At 43.1% G+C, this 23764-nt stretch overlaps 1 protein-coding gene across 1 annotated transcript; it reads right to left on the reverse strand.

Moving 5' to 3' along the window:
* Positions 1-2621: 2621 nt before the first annotated feature.
* LOC106416626 (FHA domain-containing protein PS1) lies at positions 2622-8055 on the reverse strand. Its single transcript, XM_048768642.1, has 7 exons — positions 7574-8055; positions 7242-7462; positions 6390-7088; positions 4012-6252; positions 3798-3933; positions 3132-3496; positions 2622-3052 (listed from the first exon to the last, which is right to left on the reverse strand). The coding sequence occupies exons 1-7, from the start codon at positions 7854-7856 to the stop codon at positions 2801-2803; spliced, it is 4197 nt and encodes a 1398-aa protein (XP_048624599.1). The 5' UTR covers positions 7857-8055; the 3' UTR covers positions 2622-2800.
* Between the last annotated feature and the right edge of the window lie 15709 nt (positions 8056-23764).

Here is a 23764-nt window from a genome sequence, read left to right on the forward strand (position 1 = left end):
TCTAAACATAAGACACATTCAAAGTTTTCCCCAAATTTGTTTTCAAATCTACATACAAATTCGACCAAATAACAACCAAATAAAGGGAAACTAATCATTTACCACAAGGAACAAAGATGGAGCCTCAATTTCGACAAAGAAGGAAGAAGAAACGAACCGGTCTCGACTTTAGGGTTTCAGACAAGAGAGACAAAGAGATAGTTGAGAAACGAGAAATGATAGGGATAGCTTAATGGATTTTCGAATTAGATGGAGAACGAACAAGGAGGAACAAAGATGGATACTCTAGGGTTTCAATTGGAGATTTCGCAATAGAGAGTGTCGAGAGGGGAGAGACGATGTAATGAGGGAAATTTTGGGAGAGAAGGAGTTGAGTTATTCAAAACGACATCGTTTTGGTTTAGCTGGGTCGGGTTTTAGGGTTTGTTTTGTGTGGGTCAGATCTTTAATGTTGGATCTTGTAAATATTTAATTTCTGTTAGGAGCAATCCGTCTTTAGCCACTTTTTCTATTTAAAAAAAAAAATAAAAACAAATTATATTACTCACTCCGTTTCATAATAGATGATGTTTTAGAAGATGTTTTTTGTTTCAAAATAGATGATGTTTTGATATATTTATATTATCTTTAACTTTACTGAAAACTGTGTAACCAATCAGATTTTACAGTCATTTTTATAATTGGTTAAATGATATTTAAAATATACTTTTTAAATATACTTTTTAGAGGAAACTAAATTTCTTAATATTTGTGCATCAAAGCAAAACATCAATATATCGTGAAATAGGTATATGGAGTTAATCTCCGAGTTCAATCGGTAGAGATGCAGACGTAAGCTCGATCAAAAGATATATATCTCCAATCACTTTTTTTTTTTACTTTGGGTAGTTGCCTTTGGCTAAATTAACATGTGAAAACTACTTTAATTTTTTAATTCACTCTGACTAAATTTGATTAGCCTCGTTTGATTGATTAGGAAAGGAGAAGACAAACAGTAAATAAAAGACTGCTTTTAGCTCTCCCTCTCCTCTTCTTCGTCCTTCCTCAGATTTCTAAGCAGCTTAACACAAACCAATCTTTGACATTTTTCTTCTTCAATGGCGCTGATACAACATTGTTCCGTCTCTGCATCACCCCCGTTTAGTTTACGCCAGAGAAATGGATCGGTTGGACTTTCGTAATCAAACACACTCTCAGCAGTCACAGATTCATCGATTTGAAGATTAGGGTTCGTCCAGAGTGAACGAGTTGAATTGGGGGAGATTAAGAGACTTCCCGGTATAAGATTAGGTTTTACCAACTCCTCGTCGTTTTAAATAAAATTTATGTTGTTTTATGCGAACATGTCTACGTTTTCTCTACGAATGAAACACAACGTTTCGTGTTAACGGGAGACGTTCAGTTTTGACGATAAAAGTTACGGAGGGGCAAAACATTAACGGACAAAAAGATATAAAGATGAGGGTTTATTTTACGGAATTTTTAGTTGAAGGTTTATTTTTACCACTAGTTTAAGATCCGCGCAATTGCGCAGAATGAATATTATATATAAAAATATCTTTTATATATTATTATTTATTTTTATTCATTTACGTATTATCTATATAATTAAATTAGAGTAAACACATAAATCAAAACAACACATTTTGTTTATTTACGCTACTTTTTTTATAAATAAATCAAAACAATTATTTTTTATTTTATATGGTATATAACTAAATTTCAATGACATGGACATAAATATATATTATATTTTAATATAAATATTTATTATTTAAAATTTATACTTATATGATAAACACAAAATTTCTAATGTGAGATTTTTTTAATACAAATTTCAAAATTAAAATATTAAGGTTTCAATTATTTTCAATACAAATTTAGAAATTATCATATTTAAGTATTTTTCTATGTTATATAGTTTAATTTTAAAATGTATTATGAGATTTCATATTCATACGATTTATGATTATTTGTATCTTGTTATTACCAAGAAAGTTAAATCATTGATCACAAAATTTTAGTGTGAGACATTTAATGATTTTAGTAATTTATAGTCATTTTAATGATTCAAAATATATCATATAAGAAAAAATTAATTTTTTAATTATATGGTTAATATGGTTGTTTAATATCTTTTAATAATACAAAATTAAAAAAGAGCTAAGATACAAAAATTGTTATCAAATATTTATTATTCATAATCATTAATTGTCATATATATGTTAATCATATTAGGCAATTCCGTAGCTTTTATTTAAGGAAAGTGCGAGAAAATTCTTTTGTACACTATTTCTCAATTTAATAGTTAATTTAATAAAAAGTATAATATAAGTTAAGATGACCAACCAATTTCTTTAAGAATTATGAATTTCATCCTAACATATGGCTACAAAACAATGTTGTAATGATTCTCAATTAATATATAAGGAATTGATCTTTAGCGGAGAGTTTAAATTACTAAAAATCCTATTTAAAATAATAATGTTAAGCTAGGCTCATTAAATGGTCCGACTTTTAATCAGCAGATAAAAAGTAAAACTCTAAATTAATAAATCAGATCGCTGATTATTTTCAGAGAACATTCCAAAACTTTATGCTATATATTTAAGCTTAACGATTACTCCAATATTCAAATTTTCTTAGGTACGACGATCGCTATAGCTGGAAGACAAATGTAATTCCAACAACAAAATGTCATGATGATATGAAAATGTCATTATCCTAAAAAAATCCCATGTGTGAGCGAGTTGAAATGATTTAGCTTACATGAAATTTGAGAACGAAAAAAAGAGATGCATCAATGAATGTGGCCATACTGAGAATTATAGAGCAGTATGAGCTTCAAGCCTTTTGCTGCTGTTGCATCAATCTCTCCTCTTCTTCCTCCATTGAACGTTAGCTTTCGGTTGTCGTACCTTTCTCTCAACACAGTATCGTCTTCATGACTCCAAGTCCTTCCTCTCGGCAAACTCTCTGGCCACATAAACCTCTCCGAGTACGGATTCTTCAGACTCTCGTAGAACTCATGTGCCGTCTCGCACATTACACCCTGAATCCAAAACCAAATTGTTCTTATTACAAAAAATTGCTTTGTTATAAAAATACTTAATATAGATCAATAAAATCACCTCTGCCATGGCTTTGATCTTGAGAGTTACATCGTTGCTAAGAAGAACGAGTTGTACATCTCTGTTACGGTTTCTGTGAATAAGTGCACATTCGAGAACTTGATCTTCTGATGTGGGAGAATCGATCTCCGGTGCATAACTATTCCAGTCAAGTGAAAACGGAAATGAATATCCATTTGACTGAGAAGTGACTGGTGGTGTTGGTGCAGTTGCTTTAGTTTCCTCTGATGGGCTTTGGACTTGAATCCACCATTTGGTACTAACTTTACACTCTTGGATCCAGTCCAGAGCTGAGGAAGCCATCTCTGCTGTTCTACTAAACAGAAGACAGCGACCGCGCTTCATCTCATTTAGTTCCCTTAACACTGAACATTGACACGAAATGTGAGCTATGTTTCTAATAGTAGAAATATTGTCAAGAAGTCTCTGATTCATATGAGAAATATAAATTTGAATGATCAAAGCAAATTCAGCCTCAGAGGCATGTTTGTCTACTAGAACTTATGTTTTCACGTAGACAATTCTTCTAGATCTTTATACTCGGTTCATCTTCCATATGCATTTGCAGCCTTGTCGTTTAGAAATGTAAATGGTTTTATGGTTTGTATTTAGGCGCTAAGTGAAGACAGAAATTATTATCAGACACAGAGGGTTTAAGGTTTTTACCTGTTCTTGGTACGACCATATGTGTCCCCTTGAGACCTTGGAGTAGGTGCAATGGTTTCCTAGATTCCTTGTTGAGGAGGGAAGAAGTGTCCAACACAATGGTCCGTTTCATCTTCTTCTTACCATCAGAAAGGTTCTAAAACACACAGGGAACTTATGGTTAGGATAAGGACTACACAAAGAATCGAAGACAATCAAATTGATAATGACTTACAGAAGACGAACGAAGCCCCCAAGAAATGTTGTTTCGTGCTGCTGCAGTAGAAGAAGCCTCGGTGTATGATTGGCTCTGGGACGAAGATTTGTCAAGCAGATGTTGAAAAGGTGCTCGTTCAGCTTTCTTCTTTTGTGCCACAGGCTCATGCGCTACCTTTGAGTTGCTACTCATGCAGTGAACATCTTGTTTCTGTTCGACCATCACGTTTTGTTCCACTTGATTATCAAAGAATTGTTTACGCATTGCCTTAGAGGAGGAACCTTTAGTATCTTTAATCTCACCAACTTCTCGCAAGCGTTTTAGCATATGAGAGTTTGGGGTCAGGTTCTCCTTGTCAGGAGTAAAGATCTCTGGTTCTAGTTTCAGATAACTAGGCTTATCACTTAGAGCATGTTTTCTCTGCAACTGGGCTTTTGGTTTCCCAATCTGTTTTTGCTTTCCTTCACTCTTGTTGGTCCGGACCTGTAGAACAGAAGCAGCTTTCCCCCTCCTAGACCAAATATTGTTTGTGCTCAATCTTCTCGAGGAGCTTCTTGAGCTATCCATCTCAGACAGTACATCATATCTAACAGCGAGTGTTTGGGGACTCTGGTTTTCTTGACTTCCAGTATAATCAGAAGGCAGTTTTTGAGTCGGTTTTGTATCCTCCTTATCAGTATATCCTTTTCCCTCTATTTCGCTTAGGCTGTAAGATTCTTCAGATCTCCCAGAGCCAAATGACATTTCTGTTTTGGATTCCTGATTTGGTGTCAACGAGAAACGTTGTGTACCACTCTGTCTTTGTTCCTCCGAATGGCACGAGATTCTCCCATCATCAAACATTTGTTCAGTCTCTCTGCTTATTGCTGATATTTTGTTCTGATCTCCTGCAAGGTTCACTTCACTCAAGATCTCAGATGGATCCCCAAGTTCACTCTCGGGAAGTAGCTGCCTACTCGACCATAGACTTCGGATATCTACTGTCTTGTCAGCGAACAAACAATCAGATACTATACTGACTTCGCTTGAACTGATCCTGAGTTCTCTGTTGCTTTTTGTATGTAGGTTCTGACTATCGGCCTCTATGGCTACTTCAGAGTCTAAGTGGCCTCGGGCATCTCCTATTAACTTTGGCTGAATTTGAGGAGAGGAGGATACTTCAATAACTTGCCTAAAGACCTCGGTAACTCCATCCTCTTCGTGGCTCTGAATGTCAACTTTAGTTAGTGGTTCTGCAGATGCTTCCTGTATTTTCTCTGTCACAAAACATATTTCTTCGCTGACTTCTTGACGAGGGCTCATAATCTCAACCTCTGCAGCCAGTTCAAATGCAGAACAACCCGGGGCTTCAAGTAATGGAACAGAAGCAGATTTACCGCTCCTAGAGCTATTCATCTGAGAAAGTGCATCATCGCTTATGCCATTTTCAGTTAAAATTTCTATCAGTCGGTCAGATTGAGAAGAGGAACTGGGAGATACATCAATTTCTCCATTGTCTATGTGAATCTGATTTTCAGCCTCAGTTAGTGGTTCAGCATATATTTCCATTACTTGCTTGGTGTCACACTCATTTTCTCCACAGACTTCTTGACAAAGGCTCAAAGTCTTAGCCTCTGCAGCCAATTCAAAAGGAGCACAACCTGAGTCTTCAAAGACACCATCAGACTGAGCCTTTCTTAGGGAGCTGCAGATACTTGAATTTTCTGTGTTGGCTTCCATAATAATTACGGTCAATTCTGGTGAAGCCTGGACAACATATGTGAGCTGTAGATCTTCTGTCTCAGTGGAATCTCGTTGGAGTTGAAGCGATGAAGTCTCCTTTGCAGCTAGATATGGATCATCCTCCCCATAAGGGACTGAAGACTCTATCATCTCTGGCATCACATCCAGAAGCAGACCACCGTTTCCTCTGGCATCCCATTCATCAGCCTCTTCAGGAACTTCAGGTTCATAACAAGCTAAGGCCTCCGGGTAGCTATCACTCTGCGGCTTACTTGAGCCACAGCTGGTAATTGGCATTTCTACTGCGGCTTCTTCAACATCCAACTCTAACTTTGATGAAGTCTGCAAATCTTCATTGGATTGTAGCTTTTCTGTATTGGCAGAATCTTTAGGTAGTGACGAAACCCTTGGAGGTGCAACTGGCAACAAAACTTCCCTTGTTGTATCCTCATCATCCTCACTAGGGACTGATGAACCACTTCCTTCAGACGTCACATCTAAATGTCCATCTCCATCATCACCTGAATCCGCTAGTGACTGCAATAAAAGCAAGATTACACATCTAGGCAAAGAAAGTAACTGTAGCCAAGCAAGATAAGGAAAAACAGATAAACAAACAATGAAGTTTCAGTGCAGTTAAGGGCTTAGCAAAAGCATATGAGAGAAGGTCGAACCTGAAATGCAACCATTTGATTTTCTCCACAGACTTCTTGACAAAGGCTCAAAGTCTCAACCTCTGCAGCCAATTCAAAAGAAGCACAATCTGAGTCTTCAAAGACACCATCAATCTGTGCCTTTCTTAGGGAGCTGCAGCTACTTGAATTTTCTGTGTTGGCTTCCATAATAATTACGGTCAATTTTGGTGAAGCCTGGACAACATCTGTGAGCTGTAGATCTTCTGTCTCAGTGGAATCTCGTTGGAGTTGAAGCGATGAAGTCTCCTTTGCAGCTAGATATGGATCATCCTCCCTATTAAGGACTGAAGACTCTATCATCTCTGGCATCACATCCAGAAGCAGACAACCGTCTCCTCTGACATCCCATTCATCAGCCTCTGCAGGAACTTCAGGTTCATAACAAGCTAAGGCCTCCGGGCAGCTACCACTCTGCGGCTTACTTGAGGCGCAGCTGCTAATTGGCATTTCTGCTGCGGCTTCTTCAACATCCAACTCCCACCTTGATGAAGTCTGCAAATCTTCACTGGATTGTAGCTTTTCTGTATTGACAGAATCTCTAGGTATTGACGAAACGCTTGGAGGTGCAACTGGCAACAAAACTGCCCTTGTTGTATCCTCATCATCCTCACTAGGGACTACTGATGAACCACTTCCTTCAGATGTCACATCCAAATGTCCATCTCCATCATCACCTGACTGCAAAAAAAAAAAGAAGCAAGATTACACATCCAGGCAAAGAAAGTAACATGAGCCAAGCAAGATAAGAAAAAACAGATAAAGTTTCAGTGCAGTTAAGGGCGTAGCAAAAGCTACAAGGAAGAAAACATTATGAGAGAAGGTCGAACGAACCTGACGTGCAACCACTAGATTTTCTGCTTCAGGCTCTTCATCTTGTTCCATCGGTGTAGATGGTGGAACAAATGGATTATCGGAATCATACGCACGGCTCAGTGGAATCCAATGCAGCCTATAGATCCTAGTCGAACCCCCAATCCTAATAACATCACCTTCCTTCACCTCAACACAAGCATCTGGCTCAACTTTCTGATCCGCAACCCATGTCCCATGCACTAAATCGAAAAATTCAAAACCAATCCAATCAACAACCAGAAACGCATACACCGAGAACCAAATCGATGAGGAAACAATTTAATTTAAGAAATCGAAGAGATGGCTGGTACCAGAGGAGAGATCCGTGACAAAGAGCTTCTGACGAGAGGGGAGAGAGCGGATCTGCAAGTGGAATCTGCTGATGCTAGGATGCGTTAGGAGAATGTCGCAGTCTGGATGCCGGCCGACGAGCAGAATCTCCTCTGCCTCCGGCGAAGAGAAATCGGGACTACTGTTGTTGACGACGAATATGTTTTTGAGAATCGCGCCGTTTTTTAACACAGTGAAGACGGGGATCGTCTTCTCCGGGGCTCGTTGGTTCTCCATCGCCTCCTCTTCTTCGACCTCCTTCATGGATGAGAGGGAGAGATTGTCGAATTTAGGGTTTCGAAACGAAGGAGATGATGAGTGGAGAAGATTAAGCGAGCAGAATCAATAGTGTTTTTTCAGATCTCGTACTCTCTTGGCGATTTGTACGAGTTTTCATTTTGAAAATGAGGGTTAGCCGTTGAAGAAAGTGCCGAGAATCGACGACCTATGTTATGTAACGGCTGTTATTATTTCAAATTTGTTAAACCGACTATCTAAATCCTTAGATAATCGACGGTTAAGCCGGGTTAGATTATTCTCTTTCGAATTCAATTCCGTATCCGGTTAGGGTTATCTTTCCATTTCGGTCTCAAAACTAAACCGAAGTAGAATTTTATGGCTTGGTTATGTTTTGCTTGGTTCGAACCATTTCAAAACTAAATACATGAATAGAAAACAACTGGTTGCAAAGTGAGAGAGTATACATAAATGTGAGAAAAATCATGTGATAAGAGAGATAGAGAGATCTTCCATGTTAAGAATATAAACATGCTTAAATAACACCACATTTCATTGTTCTCAAGTCAAACACGAAAAAATCCTATTTTTTTTTCAATTTATCAGTCATGGTTCTAATTCGTGCTAAAAACTTATGCACTGCTAATAAAATCTGATTCATAAGACAAGTCGATTTTTTTGTGTATTAACGCAGAGAAGAAAGGGAAAGACTAGAGACTAAAAAACAAACAAAGATTATCACTGTAGTGATCAAAAGTGGTCATGTCCTGACTCTCGACCAGAGAACCACAACGAGAAATATGTACATTATTAGCGCTGAAAATATGCTATATTAGATGTTTGATAGCGAATTCATAAATGCTATGTATACGGCATCCATCATAGATACCCTCTATACGATAGCATTTTTTTAACGATACGAAATATGCAGATTTGATAGCAATACTTGGATGATATTGTCGACTTAACTATTAGCATTACTTTCCTGCTATTATAGGTCCTTATTTAACCTAAAAATAATTATAATTAAAAATAAAATAATCAAAAATTAAAAATAAATCCAAAATTGTTTTATAATTAAAAATAAAATAAATTTTATTTATAAATTAAATTTAGTTTACAATAAATTTGGTTTACAAAACTAAACAAACAATACATAAATATATTACTCTAGTCTTAACTAAAACAACTAGTTAATGTAAACCTAACTAAAACTAAATCTAAACCTAATAGACGCTTCAGCCGCCATCTCCACCTTCGCAAAGCTTCAGCCACTGTCCACGATTCAAACTGGCCACCATCTGCTGTCCTCGCCACCATCTGCTGTCCTCGCCACCGTAGTCACTCTCTGTCCGCCATTGTCAACAGCACGATGTCACCAAGTCATCAAACCATCACACTCAGCCACCATTTTCGAGACCACCACCATCAAACTTCTTCAGCCTCCTTGTTTATACGGGATTCAGTTGATCGGAATGATGAACTTCAAGATGGGTGACTAAAGACGTTTTTATTAGAATCCGACAAAGGGTTACAAGATTGATGGGAAATAAGGAGACAAGATTTGAGGTCTAAGCAACAAGATCAGAATGATCGTTTAGAAACCCTAGATCTAGCCGCTTAGTGTGTAGGTTGTCCAAAAGTCCACTGCTCGTTGCCTCCTCCTCCACTCTTATAGCGCCTCTGTTCGTGATGCCCTAATCGCACTTATCCTATGGGCCCTGTCACCAAAGGCCGAGTATGCGGGCCTTGGTATTATTTCGTCTAAGCCGAGTACGACTGATCATCTTAGCCGATTGGCTTAAAGTACTCTAGGGTCGAGCCGACGTCTTTAGCCGCTAAGCCGACTAAACTCAACCGAAATTGTCGGGCTACGGCCTGTTATTTGATGGGCCTTGTGGAGGGATGCAATCCATCTCCTACAATAAGTCCCCCCCCAGTTCACTTGTGAGAGGCTTGTCGGTCTCAGTGAATTTGTGGGTCAGGTTCGTTCATATAACAGGACGTAATGCCAGCGACAACTCGCTTTGCCAGTGTATGATTTTAGTCGCCTGTTGCATCTAGTCGCTCCGAGCTGCGTCTTTTGATGATGCGTTGTGTTTTACTCGGGGGGTAAACAACTCGCTTTGCCTGTGTATGATTTTAGTCGCCTGTTGGATCTAGTCGCGCCGAGCTGCGTCTTTTCATGATGCATTGTGTTTTACTCGGGGGGTAAAATTCTCCGGTTTTAGAGCCCGGGCGGTCTTTGGATGGTTAGTTCTGTTGAGTCGGTTTAGACCAGAACCGGAGATTAATTTCAGCTCGAATTCCTGATTGAAAACCGGTTTGAGCGAGAAGCCGAACCGTCGCGAGTAAGTTTTTGGGCATTTAGGCGGCCTTCGAAGCCCATTTAGGCCTTTGTAGACCTAATGATGATGCTTCGAAGAATGCGCCTCGTTTTTGCTATAAATAGGCTTCTCCTCTTCACTTTCGTCATTCTTCTCTGCAGACTCAGGTATCCTACTTTCTCTCCCTTCTCTCTACTTTTGTTTTCTCTCTCTAGATAAGTCTCCCATAGAATACGCTTAGAACTTTATCGGTTTAGTCGTTCCCCCCGAGTAGAAAGATGGCTTCGAAGGGTCGATTATCGCGTGAAGAGAAGGGGAAAATCACTGCTGCCCCATCAAGCCCCGCTAGGGACGCGGACGGCGGTCCGCCGGATGAGTTTGACGTAATTCATCGCGATGCCCTGAGAGACACGGAGAATATGAGCCTCTCTCAACGCCTTCTAGTCGCTGATGCTCATAGGCAATTTCGTGAAGAGGCCGAGGAGAACGTTGAGGATGAGGGTAGAGAAACAAGTGGCTCAGAAGCACCTAGTCAAGTCGCGAGATCTCGGAGGCGGACTCAGCGGAGAGGTCAGTTTGATCAGTCAGCTTCTTGTCCATCGCCGAGGAGTGTTCCTTTTGACGAGTTAGACTGCCGCCCCATAGTATATCATCCTGGTGGAATCTTTGAGGAGCTTCCTCCGCTTCCTCGAGAGGTGTTACGCGACCCGCAGGTTCAATCGTGGGGGAACGTATTCAGTTCTTGTTCCTCTAGCGAGACCGTGAAGAGGTTATTAAGGGAGAGCGGCGGCGCCAGTGTCACTTTTCTTATTCCATCTGCCGAGCAGCGCCCGTGGTCGCCTCCGGTCGGATATCAATGTGTATATGAATCCTATTTCCAGGACCAGACCAAGCTCTGGTTCCCAATCCCTCGGCTGATCACGTCGTACGCGTTTCGTCGGGATATTGCTATTTCTCAGTTGCTGAACGGGTCACTGCGTATTGCGGTCATGCTGATGGTCATGGCTGCGGAGATGGATATCTCGATGAGTGTGAGGGTGTTCGAAGAGTTGACTTTCATGAAGGCGGAGCCAAACGGGATCTTTTCGGTAAAGATGCGGGCAAATTACAACGTCTTGACGGGCCATCCTAACAAGACGCAGGATTGCCAGCGAGCTTATTTCTATGTTAAGTCTGACGAGCATGCCTTCGAAGAGCCTCCAGGGGACGACTATCGCGTTTTATGGAATCCGTTACTCGGTAGAGTTTTGACTGTTTTACTCGCGTTATGATTAGGAGTTCTAACACCCTTCTTTCTTTCGCAGTTCGTCACCCTAACACGATCGCCTATCCTGAAAAGTTCTTTGAGAACGCTCAACTTATCGCAGCGCACAGTCATCTTCGTTGGCCGGACCTTAGCCGAGAGTGGATTCGTCGCCAGCAAGCTAGGATCGCTAGAGGTAAGGACGCTGTTTTCGTTTAGAGAAGTTATGAACCGTTGGAGTTCTTATATTGGGTTTTCTTTTCCTTCTGCAGTTGATTGGGAGTCGAGGCTTCCTTGTGTACTAGGCACTCGCAAATCACGTCTCTCGTTATTTACCCGGGAGCAGCAAAAACTTCTCGACAAAGCCAGAGAGATGGAGGGAATCCCGGATTTGAGCGCGCTGCTTAGAGGGAAGCTCCAAATGATTTCGTCTTCTGCTGGTACTTCGGAGGTCAGACCTACTCGCGCAGATGGGGACGCGGACTCGGAGCCTCCAGCCCGTAGCCCTCCGAAGGAAAGGGCTACCAAAAGCAAGAAACAGAGCCCAGAGGAACAGCCTTCTACTCTTGAAAGGAATGTTCCTTTAGAGATGGCCCCGTCTTCCGCTGATGCCTCTGAAGTCGCGGCGAAGAAAAAGAAGAAGAAGAAAGACGGCAAGAAGAGGTCTCGCGAGGAGACTTTTATGGAACCAGCGGGGACCTCAGCGGCTATGGGGAGTGATGATATGGGAAGACTTGACCCGATCGATTCTACTCGGGGGTCATCTGAAGGGTGTCCCAAGAAGAAGACTAGGAGGACAGCCGCGGGGGATGAAGGTCGACGTGATGGGACCCCCGTTCCCGAGGGCCCTTCTAAAAGCGGAGGCGGCTCTCAGGATGGATCTCCATCGAGTAAAAGAGCCCCTTCTTCTGCCGCGAGGGGGAAAGATGGTGAGAGTGGAGGTTCTCTTCCGCAGATGTCGGGAAGAGGATTCCCGGATCGCGTAGAATTCTTGTACGACGAGAGGACTCCGCTGGTGCTGAACCCGCTTCGATGCGCGGAGTTAACCCGTCAGATCCGTGGCGGGACGAAGGAGTTGCCGCCGCTCGATGACTTGTATTTCAAGAAGGAGTATATTGATGCAGCTGTGGCGAGCAAAAGGGTAACCTCGTTTTCCCTTGCTTTTTCTTTCTTGCAAATTTTTTAAGTGTTTATTGCTTTATGCAGAGTGACGGGAGCATGAATTATCTCGTGGAGAAGTACGATAGCACCTTGAAGCAGACGATGACCCAGCTGGGCGCCTCGGAGAAGCTCGCACGAACCAGGTTGGGCGTGATCGAGAGGTTACGTGCCGAAAACAAAAAGGCCGGCGACCAAGCGGTCAAAGAGAAAGAGGTCCTCCGGGTTAAGTTTGAGGAGTTGAAAGAGAAGCTGAAGTCTGACCGTCTTGCGAAGAAGGAAGCTTTACGCGAGAAAGCTCGCTTAGAGCGGTTGGTCGCTTCCCTTGAGGGAGAGAAGGCCGAGCTCGAGGAAGAGAGGGGGGCTGTCGTTGAAACGCTGATCAAGGAGAGGAAACGTCTGAGGAACTCTAGGGTGCAGGAGGTCACCCGCGAGAGGATCAAGGTTCAAACGGCTATGGCGGACAAGTCTACTCGCTGCGTTGATAAGATGAAGGGTTATCTGGATCGCCTTAACGCGCTAGAGAAGGCCAAGAGTCTGTACGGGCAGGCTTCAGGGACGAAAAAGTGCCTTGAGATGATAAGAGATAGCGGGACTGAGATCCCGCAAAGTATGATCGACATCTTTTCGGAACAGGAGAAGGTGCATGAGGCTGAGGTCGCTAAGCTCCGTCTTGAGCCATTCTCCGAGGATGACTTTGCTCTCTCTCCTCTCAACCTCCCTTCTCGATTTGTAAGTGAAGATCTCATGGGGGTACTCGACCCGTACGGATCGAACGTTGGTTTGATTGGCCACGAATCGGCTTCCCAGCTGATCACTTCCCGCGAGGCGACCGAAGATCCAGTCGATGAGCCGATGATAGACATCACTTCCGCTCCGTCGGAGCGTATGGTCGTTCCCGAAGGAACTCCCACCGAGGAGCGTCCTGACGGGAACGATCTCAAGGCGACCGGGGACGCGATTCAAGCAGACACAGGGAATGTAGCCGCCGAAGATCCGGTCCTGGTTTCTTCGTCCGAGGAGCGAGAAGAGGACGAGGTGGGTGAGGAAGAGAACAGGTCGTCGCCGGCACTTATCAAAGAGACGGTCCGAGATTTGTCAGCTTCAGACCCTCCTGCTCAGGTTGAAGACCTTGACGCTCAAGCCGTTGAAGAAGAAACGGCTGAACCGCTTGCCCCGAGCAGGGACGACCAAGACATTGTCGTTTGATCTCGTTGTATGTAATAATAGGATGTTTTCTTCTGTGGTCTTGACAGACCTTGTTGTTGTGTTTTTAGACTCTCTTTTTTCTTCGTGCTTTCGGCCTATCTGTAGTGTTTGGAAACATCAGATTTTTATCATTAACCTTTTGCAAATGGACAAGTGATGAACCGGTAATTGGTTTTACTCGGCTGTTATCATGTTTCGATTTGGAGTTAAATCCAAGGCATCTACTCGGTCGAGTAGAAGTGACCACGGGGGCGCATCTACTCATAACAAGTTGTCCAATTTTGCTAACAAAGAGTTGAGTATAAGAGTGGAAGGTTCTTCTGTCTGTTTCCTCAGTGACAATTAAGTAACCGGGTAGCTAAGCCGTTACATTTTAGTCGAGAAAAGGCAAGGATTCACTCTGTTTAGTCGGTTCAATGCTTAGGCATAGGTGAATCGCGACTGTTTAAGGTCCTGGAGCCAAGTGTCTGATCAGGACATAGCTTGTAAGCAAAGGAGTGTGAGCGTCCGCGTATCCTATGCTGGAGGTACGAGAGCCATTCGATATGAAAGCCATTATCTATTCGATTGAGATCTAGGTAAGGTTTTGACTTTGGTTTTGTTACAACTGAACCTGTTTAAGGCTGCCTACGTACCTCGGTTGAGGATCAAGCCATTCGTAGTTCGTTTTTCCCGAGTAAAAGTGGCCGTGAGTGGCGCATTTACTCGGTCGAGTAGAAGTGACCATAGGGTGCATCTACTCGGTTTTTTTTTGTTACAGCTGAACCTGTTTAAGGCTGCCTACGTACCTCGGTTGAGGATCAAGTAGCATCTCCTTGTTGAGCTCGACGTATTGAGGCATCTTGGAACGTCGAAGGCTTGAAACGTTAACTTCAGCAGGAGCCATTGCTTCGACTCCGTAGGCGAGGGAGAAAGGTGTCGCTTTAGTCGATCCTCGCGGGGTTGTGCGGTGGCTCCATAGGACTCCGTTGAGTTCGTCGGCCCAGTGACCCTTTTTCAGGTCCAAACGCTTCTTAATGCCATCGATGATGAGTTTGTTTGAGGATTCTGCATGTCCGTTACCTTGCGGGTAGCGAGGGGTGGAGGGGCTTAATCGAATGTTCCACTTGCTACAGAACTCCTTGAAATTACCTGACATGAACTGCGATCCGTTGTCGGTGACAATTTCATAAGGTAGACCATGGCGGCAAATAATGTTTTTCCAGACGAAACCGCGGACTTCTTTGTCTGTGACTTGAGCGTATGCTTCAGCTTCGATCCATTTAGTGAAGTAGTCGGTGAGGACCAGGATGAAGCGTCTTTGGCGGGAACAAGGAAGCGGTCCTATGATATCCATCGCCCATCGCATGAACGGGTAAGGGGCGGTGGTTGTGCGCAACATCTCGGTTGGGCAATGGATGCTGGGGGCGTGTCGTTGGCACTTGTCGCAGCTTCTCGCGTATGACTCGCAATCAGCGTTCATTGTCGGCCAAAAGAACCCTAAGCTCCTTACTTTGATTGCTAACGCGCGTCCGCCCGAATGATTTCCGCCAGCGCCTTCATGCGTCTCTGCCATAACCCTTGCTGTCTCATCGCCATGGATGCATTTGAGGAGGACTTTACTCGCCGTCCATCTGTGCAGTTCATCGTCGAGAACGACGTAATGGGCGCTGCGGGTTTTTAGCCGGCGGGCTGCCCATTTTTCTGCTGGGAGTTCCCCCTTCGAGAGGTAGTCGATGAACTCAGTTCTCCAATCTGGGCCAAATCCGTCGTCGTCTGGAGCAATGGGCTCGACAACCTGGGCGATGAGGGTTTTGTCGGTCAGAATATCGATGCTTGGTTTCTCGATACGATGTATCGGGATTGTTCGTTTAACTTGGTCATGAAGCTTGCTACCAAGGGCTGCGAGGGCGTCGGCGCAGATGTTTTCGCCTCTGGGAACTTTGATGAGTTCGAAGGACTCAAACTCTGCTGCTAGGCTTTGCACTATTTTGAGATAGGCGTCCATTCGATCGTTGCGGGCATCGTAGTCGCCACTGAACTGATTGGCGACTAACTGGGAGTCGCAATAGGCGCTTAGTCGTTTAGCTTTTACGGCTTTTGCTAAGCGGAGTCCGGCGATCAAAGATTCGTATTCTGCCTCGTTGTTTGAAGCGGGAAAGCCAAAGCTAAAAGACTGTCTGATTAGCTCTCCGGTCGGAGACTGTAATTGGACTCCGGCGCCTGCTCCTTTGTTGGTCGACGATCCATCGACGTGCAGCGTCCAGTTCAAACTTGGGAGTGCGAGATCTTGTTCCAACTCTGGGGCCAGTTCGACCAAGAAGTCCGCAAGAACCTGTGACTTTGCTGCAGTGCGGTTCTTGTAGATGATATCGAGCTCGCCAAGTTCAATGGCCCACTTTGTGAGTCTTCCAGACCTGTTGGTGTTTTGGAGTATCGTTCGGAGAGGCTGATCAGTCAACACTTCTACCGAATGCGATTGGAAATAGGGTCGAAGCTTTCTCGCTGCTTCGACGACTGCTAAGGCCATCTTCTCCAGAGTCGGGTATCGCGTTTCTGGCCCGGTCATGCGCCGGCTCGTATAGAAGATGGGCTTTTGCTCGCCGCGGTCTTCCTTTATCAGGACGCTGCTGACGGCAGCTTGTGATACTGCGACATAGAGAGACAGGACGTCACCGACGTCCGGCTTAGCGAGTACAGGAGGTGTTGTCAGGTATTGCTTGAGTTGAGTAAATGCCTCCTCGCACTTCTCGTCCCAAATGAACTTCTTGTTTCCTCTCAGGAGATCGTAGAAAGGCAAGCACTTGTCAGTGGATCTGGCAATGAACCGGTTTAGAGCGGCTATTCTCCCCGTGAGTCGTTGTACTTCTCTACTGTTTTTTGGACTCGGGAGGTTCAGGACCGCGGATATCTGTTTCGGGTTCGCCTCAATTCCTCGCTGCGTGACAATGTAGCCGAGGAACTCGCCAGAGGAGACTCCGAACGTGCACTTTGCCGGGTTCAGCTTCATGCCGTACTTGTTGAGAGTTTCGAAGCATTCTTGCAGGTGACTGAGGTGATCAGTGGCGTGGAGAGACTTAACCAGCATGTCGTCGATGTATACTTCCATGGTGATACCCAATTTATCTGCGAACATCTTGTTTACGAGCCGTTGGTAGGTTGCTCCAGCGTTCTTTAAGCCGAACGGCATGACCTTATAGCAGTAGGTTCCCCTATCTGTGATGAAGGCTGTCTTCTCGCGATCGTCCGGGTGCATCATTATTTGGTTGTATCCAGAGAAAGCGTCCATAAAGGTTAGCATCTCGTTTCCAGCCGTAGACTCGACTAAACGGTCGATGTTGGGAAGAGGGTAGCTGTCCTTTGGGCAGGCTTTATTTAAGTCGGTAAAGTCGACGCAGACGCGCCACTTGCCATTTTTCTTTTTGACGACTACTGGGTTCGCCAACCATTCGGGGTAGCGGACTTCGGCAATCGAACCTGCACCGAGTAACCGGTCGACTTCTTCATTTACAGCCTTAGACCTATCGGGACCGAGTTTGCGTCTCTTCTGGCGGATGGGCTTGAAAGTTGGATCGACATTTAGTTCATGAGTCGTTATAGTCGGATCAATGCCTTTCATGTCTGCCATAGACCAAGCGAACGTGGAAATGTTCTTTCTGAGAAAATCCAGAATTGACTGCTGCATTTCCTCAGAAAGGTACGCGCCAACCCTCACAATTCGACTCTGGTCGACGTCGTCAATAGGTAACTCTAGGACTTCGCTTTCTTGAGAGCAGACTTTTGAGGTTGGAGTAGATACTGAGTTTACGGATAATGACGACCGCTGAAGTTTGACTGTGGCGACTAGGAGATCTCTGGCGGCTCTCTGGTCCCCGCGCAACGTTTTAATCTTCCCGTCCGTGCCAGGGAACTTGACGCACTGGTGGTAAGTGGAAGGAATGGCTTGCATTGAGTGTAACCAAGGGGTACCGAGTATAGCGTGATACGGAGCTTTCGTGCTTACGACGGCAAACTTGACTGTTCGAGTAACGCCGCATGCACGCACCGGGAGGCGGATCGTTCCCAAGATAGTTTCTGAAGACCCGTTGAATCCGGTTAACGTTCTGGAGGACGCTTTTATGTCATCGAGGTCGACTCCCATCTTCTGCAGGGTTTCTCGGAAGATGAGATCGACGGAACTTCCGGTGTCGATAAGGATTTTGGTGACATCGTACTCTCCAATTCCAAGGACGACGAGGAGTGGATCATTATGGGGCGTGTGGACACCCACAGCGTCATCTGGTGAGAAGGTTATCGGAGGATGACTTGTCGGTTTAGTCGGCCATTTCTGGGACGTCGCGACTTGTCGACGATAATCTTTCACGGAACGGACTGAGTCCCCGTTAGGGGGGGAGCCTCCCATGATAACGTTCAAAGACTGCCCCGCTTGTACTCGCTTAGAGTCCAGTAGGGCGCGGAGGTCTTTGGATATGCTGGTCTCGGGTGGTGAAGATTGAGACTGACCTTTAACTCGCTCCAACTGTCGTCGTAAGTCTGTTGGTTTTGAACGGTTGAGCTTTACGCGAAGATCGCATGCGCCGGAATTGAGTTTATCTCGGAGATCGCTAACTGGTCTTTCGTTGTCGTTAGCGTCGCTTGCCGAGATGCGTCGAGACTTCCGTGCATCCAGCATTGTTCGGAGATCTCTGTGCTTGGAAGTGCTTTCGTTTTCTGATTCGAACTTCCGTTTAAGGACGTCTCTCAGATCTCCGAATACAAGAGCATCGTCGTTCTCTTCATCGGACGACAAGGATTGCTGAGAGAGTATCACCTCGATGCGTCTGCGGTTAGCCGGGTGCTCTTCGTCGGCTGAGGAGTCTCCCTCGCCGTTATCCTTCGGGGCTTGTTCCTCGTCATCTCGTCGCGAAGCATCGTTTTGCTGTCCTTTTCCTGTGGCTTTGCGTTGGGCTCTTCTTTCCTTATTCTTGCTCCAGCTTTTACCGTTCTTTGGTTTAGTTTTCAAGGGCTCGAACTTAAACCCGCCGCTCGCGAGAGAAGAGAGATAATGTGCGTAGAGAGATTTGCATTCCGTTGTATCGTGTCCCTTGACGTCGTGATATTTGCAGTGCTTGGTGAGATCGATGGTCCTGGAAGGCCCCGCTGCTGATCCGGCTCCCGCCGTAGGTTGGGTGGTGCAAACAGTGTCGACTTGTTTGTCGGATGTTTCGAGTTCTCTTACCCACTTGTTCCACCCCTCTCCGCGAACCACGAGAGTAGAGATCGGTTCGTTATTCTCGTTGACGACATACATGTATCCGTCTTTGCGGCCGTTTTTGTCGTTTGGAGCGTGCTGGCGCGGCTCTTGTCGCGTGTTGGCGTTTTTAGCCGCTGGCGCTTTGGGTGCGTTCATCTTGCTGAGAATGGCGTTGGTATCTTCTTCCATTCGGATGAAGTTGTCGGATCGCGCGATAGCGTCCTGAAGCGACGTAGTTGGATTTTGGTATAAATCCTCCCAGAATTTAGAACGAACCCACAAAGTGTTTCGCAAGGCGTCAATGGCAATACCGTCTGGAATGTCAATCCTGGAGACTACGGCTTTGAACTTCTCCATGTAGTCGCGAAGACTCTGGTCTTTAGTTTGGTTGAGGTTCCACAAGCTAGAGGCAGTGGCGCTGCGCTTGGTGAACATAATGTAAGTCTTGAGAAAAGCTGCTGATAAGTCGCGGAAACATCCGATCGAGTTCTCCTCCAACTGGGAGAACCAAGTCAGGGCTTGCTCGTGAAGAGTCTCAACGAACATCTGGCAGTAACCTGCGTCCCTTTCGTCGTTAGGGAGTCGAGCTCGCGCCATCGCGATGTTAAAAGCTGTCATATGTTCCACCGAGTCACCGCCGGGCTTATACTCGGGTAGGCGCAGCTTCTCTATCTTCCCGAGTGCACGCTAGTCAGCGCGCGAGTAAAAGGAGTACGTGAGGTTGCGGCGAGTACACTCTCTATTTGCGGAGCTGCGCTGGTTACTTGGTGGATCTTTTCGCCCATTTGTTGAAGGCTGAGTTTGAGCTCAGCGAGCTCGCGTATTGTAGTGAGATCTGGACCTGCTGGGAGAGCATCTGCGAGAAGGGCTTCGTTGGGCTCCGAGTCGTCGGAAACATGGTCGACTCCGGTGGCCGTAGGGTTTGTGTTGAAGAGGCGGCGTCGTATCTGCTGGGAACGGCTCGTCTGTCCGTCAGGAGCTGTGAGCGCCGCGACCAACGCAGCGAGTTGGTCGTTGGTTGTCTTTTGGACTTCGTCTTGGCGAGCGAGTCGAGCCATGACGGAGCTCATGAAATCTGAGGTAATGGGTGGCGCGGCTGCAGGAGTAGGCGTCGGTTCCTCGCCCGGAGCGCCGAAGGCGGCGTCGTCTTGAGCCATGTAGATCTAGAACGTTACTTTAGTCGCCCCACGGTGGGCGCCAATTGTTTATACGGGATTCAGTTGATCGGAATGATGAACTTCAAGATGGGTGACTAAAGACGTTTTTATTAGAATCCGACAAAGGGTTACAAGATTGATGGGAAATAAGGAGACAAGATTTGAGGTCTAAGCAACAAGATCAGAATGATCGTTTAGAAACCCTAGATCTAGCCGCTTAGTGTGTAGGTTGTCCAAAAGTCCACTGCTCGTTGCCTCCTCCTCCACTCTTATAGCGCCTCTGTTCGTGATGCCCTAATCGCACTTATCCTATGGGCCCTGTCACCAAAGGCCGAGTATGCGGGCCTTGGTATTATTTCGTCTAAGCCGAGTACGACTGATCATCTTAGCCGATTGGCTTAAAGTACTCTAGGGTCGAGCCGACGTCTTTAGCCGCTAAGCCGACTAAACTCAACCAAAATTGTCGGGCTACGGCCTGTTATTTGATGGGCCTTGTGGAGGAATGCAGTCCATCTCCTACACTCCTCCACCTTCTTTAACTAAGAACATAAAAACAAATACACAAGAGAATCGAATACATAAGAACAACAAAAAATCAACCTCGTCTTCCAAGGACGAAATCCTCCGAACAACTGCTCTTATGTCGATTGCAGAGGAACGGAGAGGAGCCACGAGAGGAGCCACGAGAGGAGCAGAGAGGAGAGTGAACTGGAGAAGAGACCACTCCTTACAACAGCGGAGAAGAAAGAGGAGATGAGTGATCGCAAAGGAGAAAGAAGAGATGAGATACGACAGATACGAAAGAAGAGATGAGAAATACGACAGATCTGGAGAGAGAGAGAGGAGATTTAAAAAAATAAAATATTAAAAAGCAAAGCACTGAGATCGTTAGATCAACTTCTATCAATGGTTTAGATTAAAAACTGAGCAATCTTTGCCTTCTTATTTCATTGCCCAACAACAATTCACTTTTCTTACATGTTTTAAAACATACTCCCATCAGATACGAATGTACGATGTTCTATCTTTTTATTTTGTATATAAATGTATGATGTTTTGAGATATAATTAATGTATTTATTTTTAAAATTTAAACATAAATTAAAAAGTAAAATTCTGAGTAGTGAAACTTTATTGATATAACCAAAAAGTAACAATTAAAATAGTGTATTTATTGTTTCTTAATATATGTGTAAAACCTTAAACATCATATATTTAAATCCAGAAGGAGTATATATGAATGATCTTATTTGACGAAAAACAAATGATTTTTAATATTTGTATATAGAACCAATTGTTATATTTTGGATCTATGATTATGATTTAATTTCAACAATTTTTAAAAATTAAGTTTACAGGTTAAGTTTATGATCAATTTAAAAGTTTGGAATTTTAGGAATATGGTTTGGGGGTTTAAGGGATATAATTTGGGGTTTAATACTAAAGTTCATAGTTAAGGTTTTCAAAAATAAAGTTCTGAATTTATGATCAAAATGACTAGATTTTAATTTTTATAAGTGGTATAAAAATAAGGATTAAACTTTATGATTAGCCAAAAAACAAAATTATGTGTTCTATCCTCTTCTCAAAGTTTAGTGTTTATGATATAAATTTTAAAGTTTAGATCTTAACTTTTTAAGTTTGAAGTATATTTTGCGTCTGTGGAATATGATTAGGGGAATAGTGTTTGGGGTTAAGATTTGAGGTTATAGTGTGAAAATAAGATTTGTGTTTAGGAAATTACAGTTTAAGATTAAGATGATTAAATTTTGAATTTAATTTTAAGATTTGAAGTTATAATATTAAAAGATTAGAGTTTTAAAGGTTGTCTTTATAGTTTAGGGTTTAAAATCATGTTTAGGGTTTAGGGGTTCAAATAGCTTTTCTTAGCGTTAGAAAAAATGCTATTATATGTTTTTGATAGCATTGCTGAAGCCGATTAAATAATTCATTTGGCGCTTAAGTTTAATTTCACGATAAGTATTGGCGGAATCAATGATTTTATCTTCCCATTCCCTTAATTTTCTGAATAGCATTAATTAAGTGTTATTTTAGGTTCCATTCTATCATAGCATTCATCTAACGCTATTATATAATACGGAAATTTCTAAATCATAGACGATAGTAGTTCAGTAAAACGTGCTATAACAATCTGCTATCAATGTAGATTTTTTCGTAGTTAACAGATAGGAAGGCTCTGTGCGGGTCAAAGTAATTCTGAGTTGAGAAGCTCTTCCAGTTTTTTTCGCAAGACTCGGTTGAGACTCTTTGCAAAGTATATATACTCCACCCACTGCAATTGTGTTTGGTCACATGATCATTATCATTTACATATGCAACTAGTTGATGTGCGGACTAATATATATATATATATATATATATATCTACCAATTTTTAACTAATATTTATTTATAATAAAAATTATTAAATTAGATATAAATTTAGATTAATATTATAATTATGAAACTTCAATATTCATATTGGTAATCAATATGTTAAATTATGTTTTTTTTTGTTTCATATTTTTATTTATGGGATATGGATTTTGGATAAAAAAATAGTCTATAGTAATAATCAAATTAAGAAACTTAGATTTGAAATTAAAAACTTATTGTATTTGGACTGAAAAATTATAATTAATTACAACCCATAAAACGTCAACAAAATTAAATGGCCTAAGGGTGTTCAATCCAATAAAACCGAACCATCTAAAACCAAACCGAAAAAAATGGTTTGGATTTGGTAGTATCATATTAACTGATCCAACTGAAGAAACCGATTAATTAAATGATCCAACTGAAGAAACCAGACGAACAGATGTTATTTAAAAAATCCCAATATATGGATATGGTTCAGTATATTAACTGATCCAACTGAAGAAATCGATTAATTAAAATATATTAGTATCATTATGTATAAATTTATAATAATCTGTATCTGGATAATAAAAATGAGACTCACTAGGGATGTACAAAAAACGCTCTGGTGCGATAAGAAAGGCGACTGATACGTACACACCGTTTCATCTCTTTTGATCATCGCCGGCAGTTCAGGCCACCGGTTTTTATGGCTTTTATTCTTTGTTTCCACAGTATATAAATGATTTGTATTCTATCACTACTTATGTTTGGTATCATATTCAAACGACATCATCATCCACTCATTCGCCGTCGTTGTTCTCCTCAATCATTCCGGAAAACGCCTTGTGGCACAGTTATGATCATTGGGTTAATTTCACTATGTTTATTTCCGGGATTAGAGAGGTGTTTCTCGGATAAATCTCGTCGAATTTAATGCTTTAATTTCTCCACTTGGGAGCATGATTATCTGGCAAATCCCTTGGGTTTTGCTGGCGTTTTTCCGGCAACAAATCTCCACTGTTTTGTTGGCAACATCCCCGAGCAGTTACTGCACGATGTATCTCTTTCTCCGGTCAATCCTGGAGTCACAATCATTCCTTAAGCCATTTTGGCCGGGAGACTATGACAACGCGATCATCATGCAACTGATGTCATCAGATTCAGTTATGACCTCTAGAGTACAGTGGAGAGATCGTATGCACAAGAAAATTGTGAGTTGAGAGATGAACCTTTGTGTGATAGGGTTGTTTCCGTCATTGGAATATTTTCA

This window comes from Brassica napus, chromosome C9 (genome assembly GCF_020379485.1).
Source record: "Brassica napus cultivar Da-Ae chromosome C9, Da-Ae, whole genome shotgun sequence".
NCBI classification, from domain to species: domain Eukaryota; kingdom Viridiplantae; phylum Streptophyta; class Magnoliopsida; order Brassicales; family Brassicaceae; genus Brassica; species Brassica napus.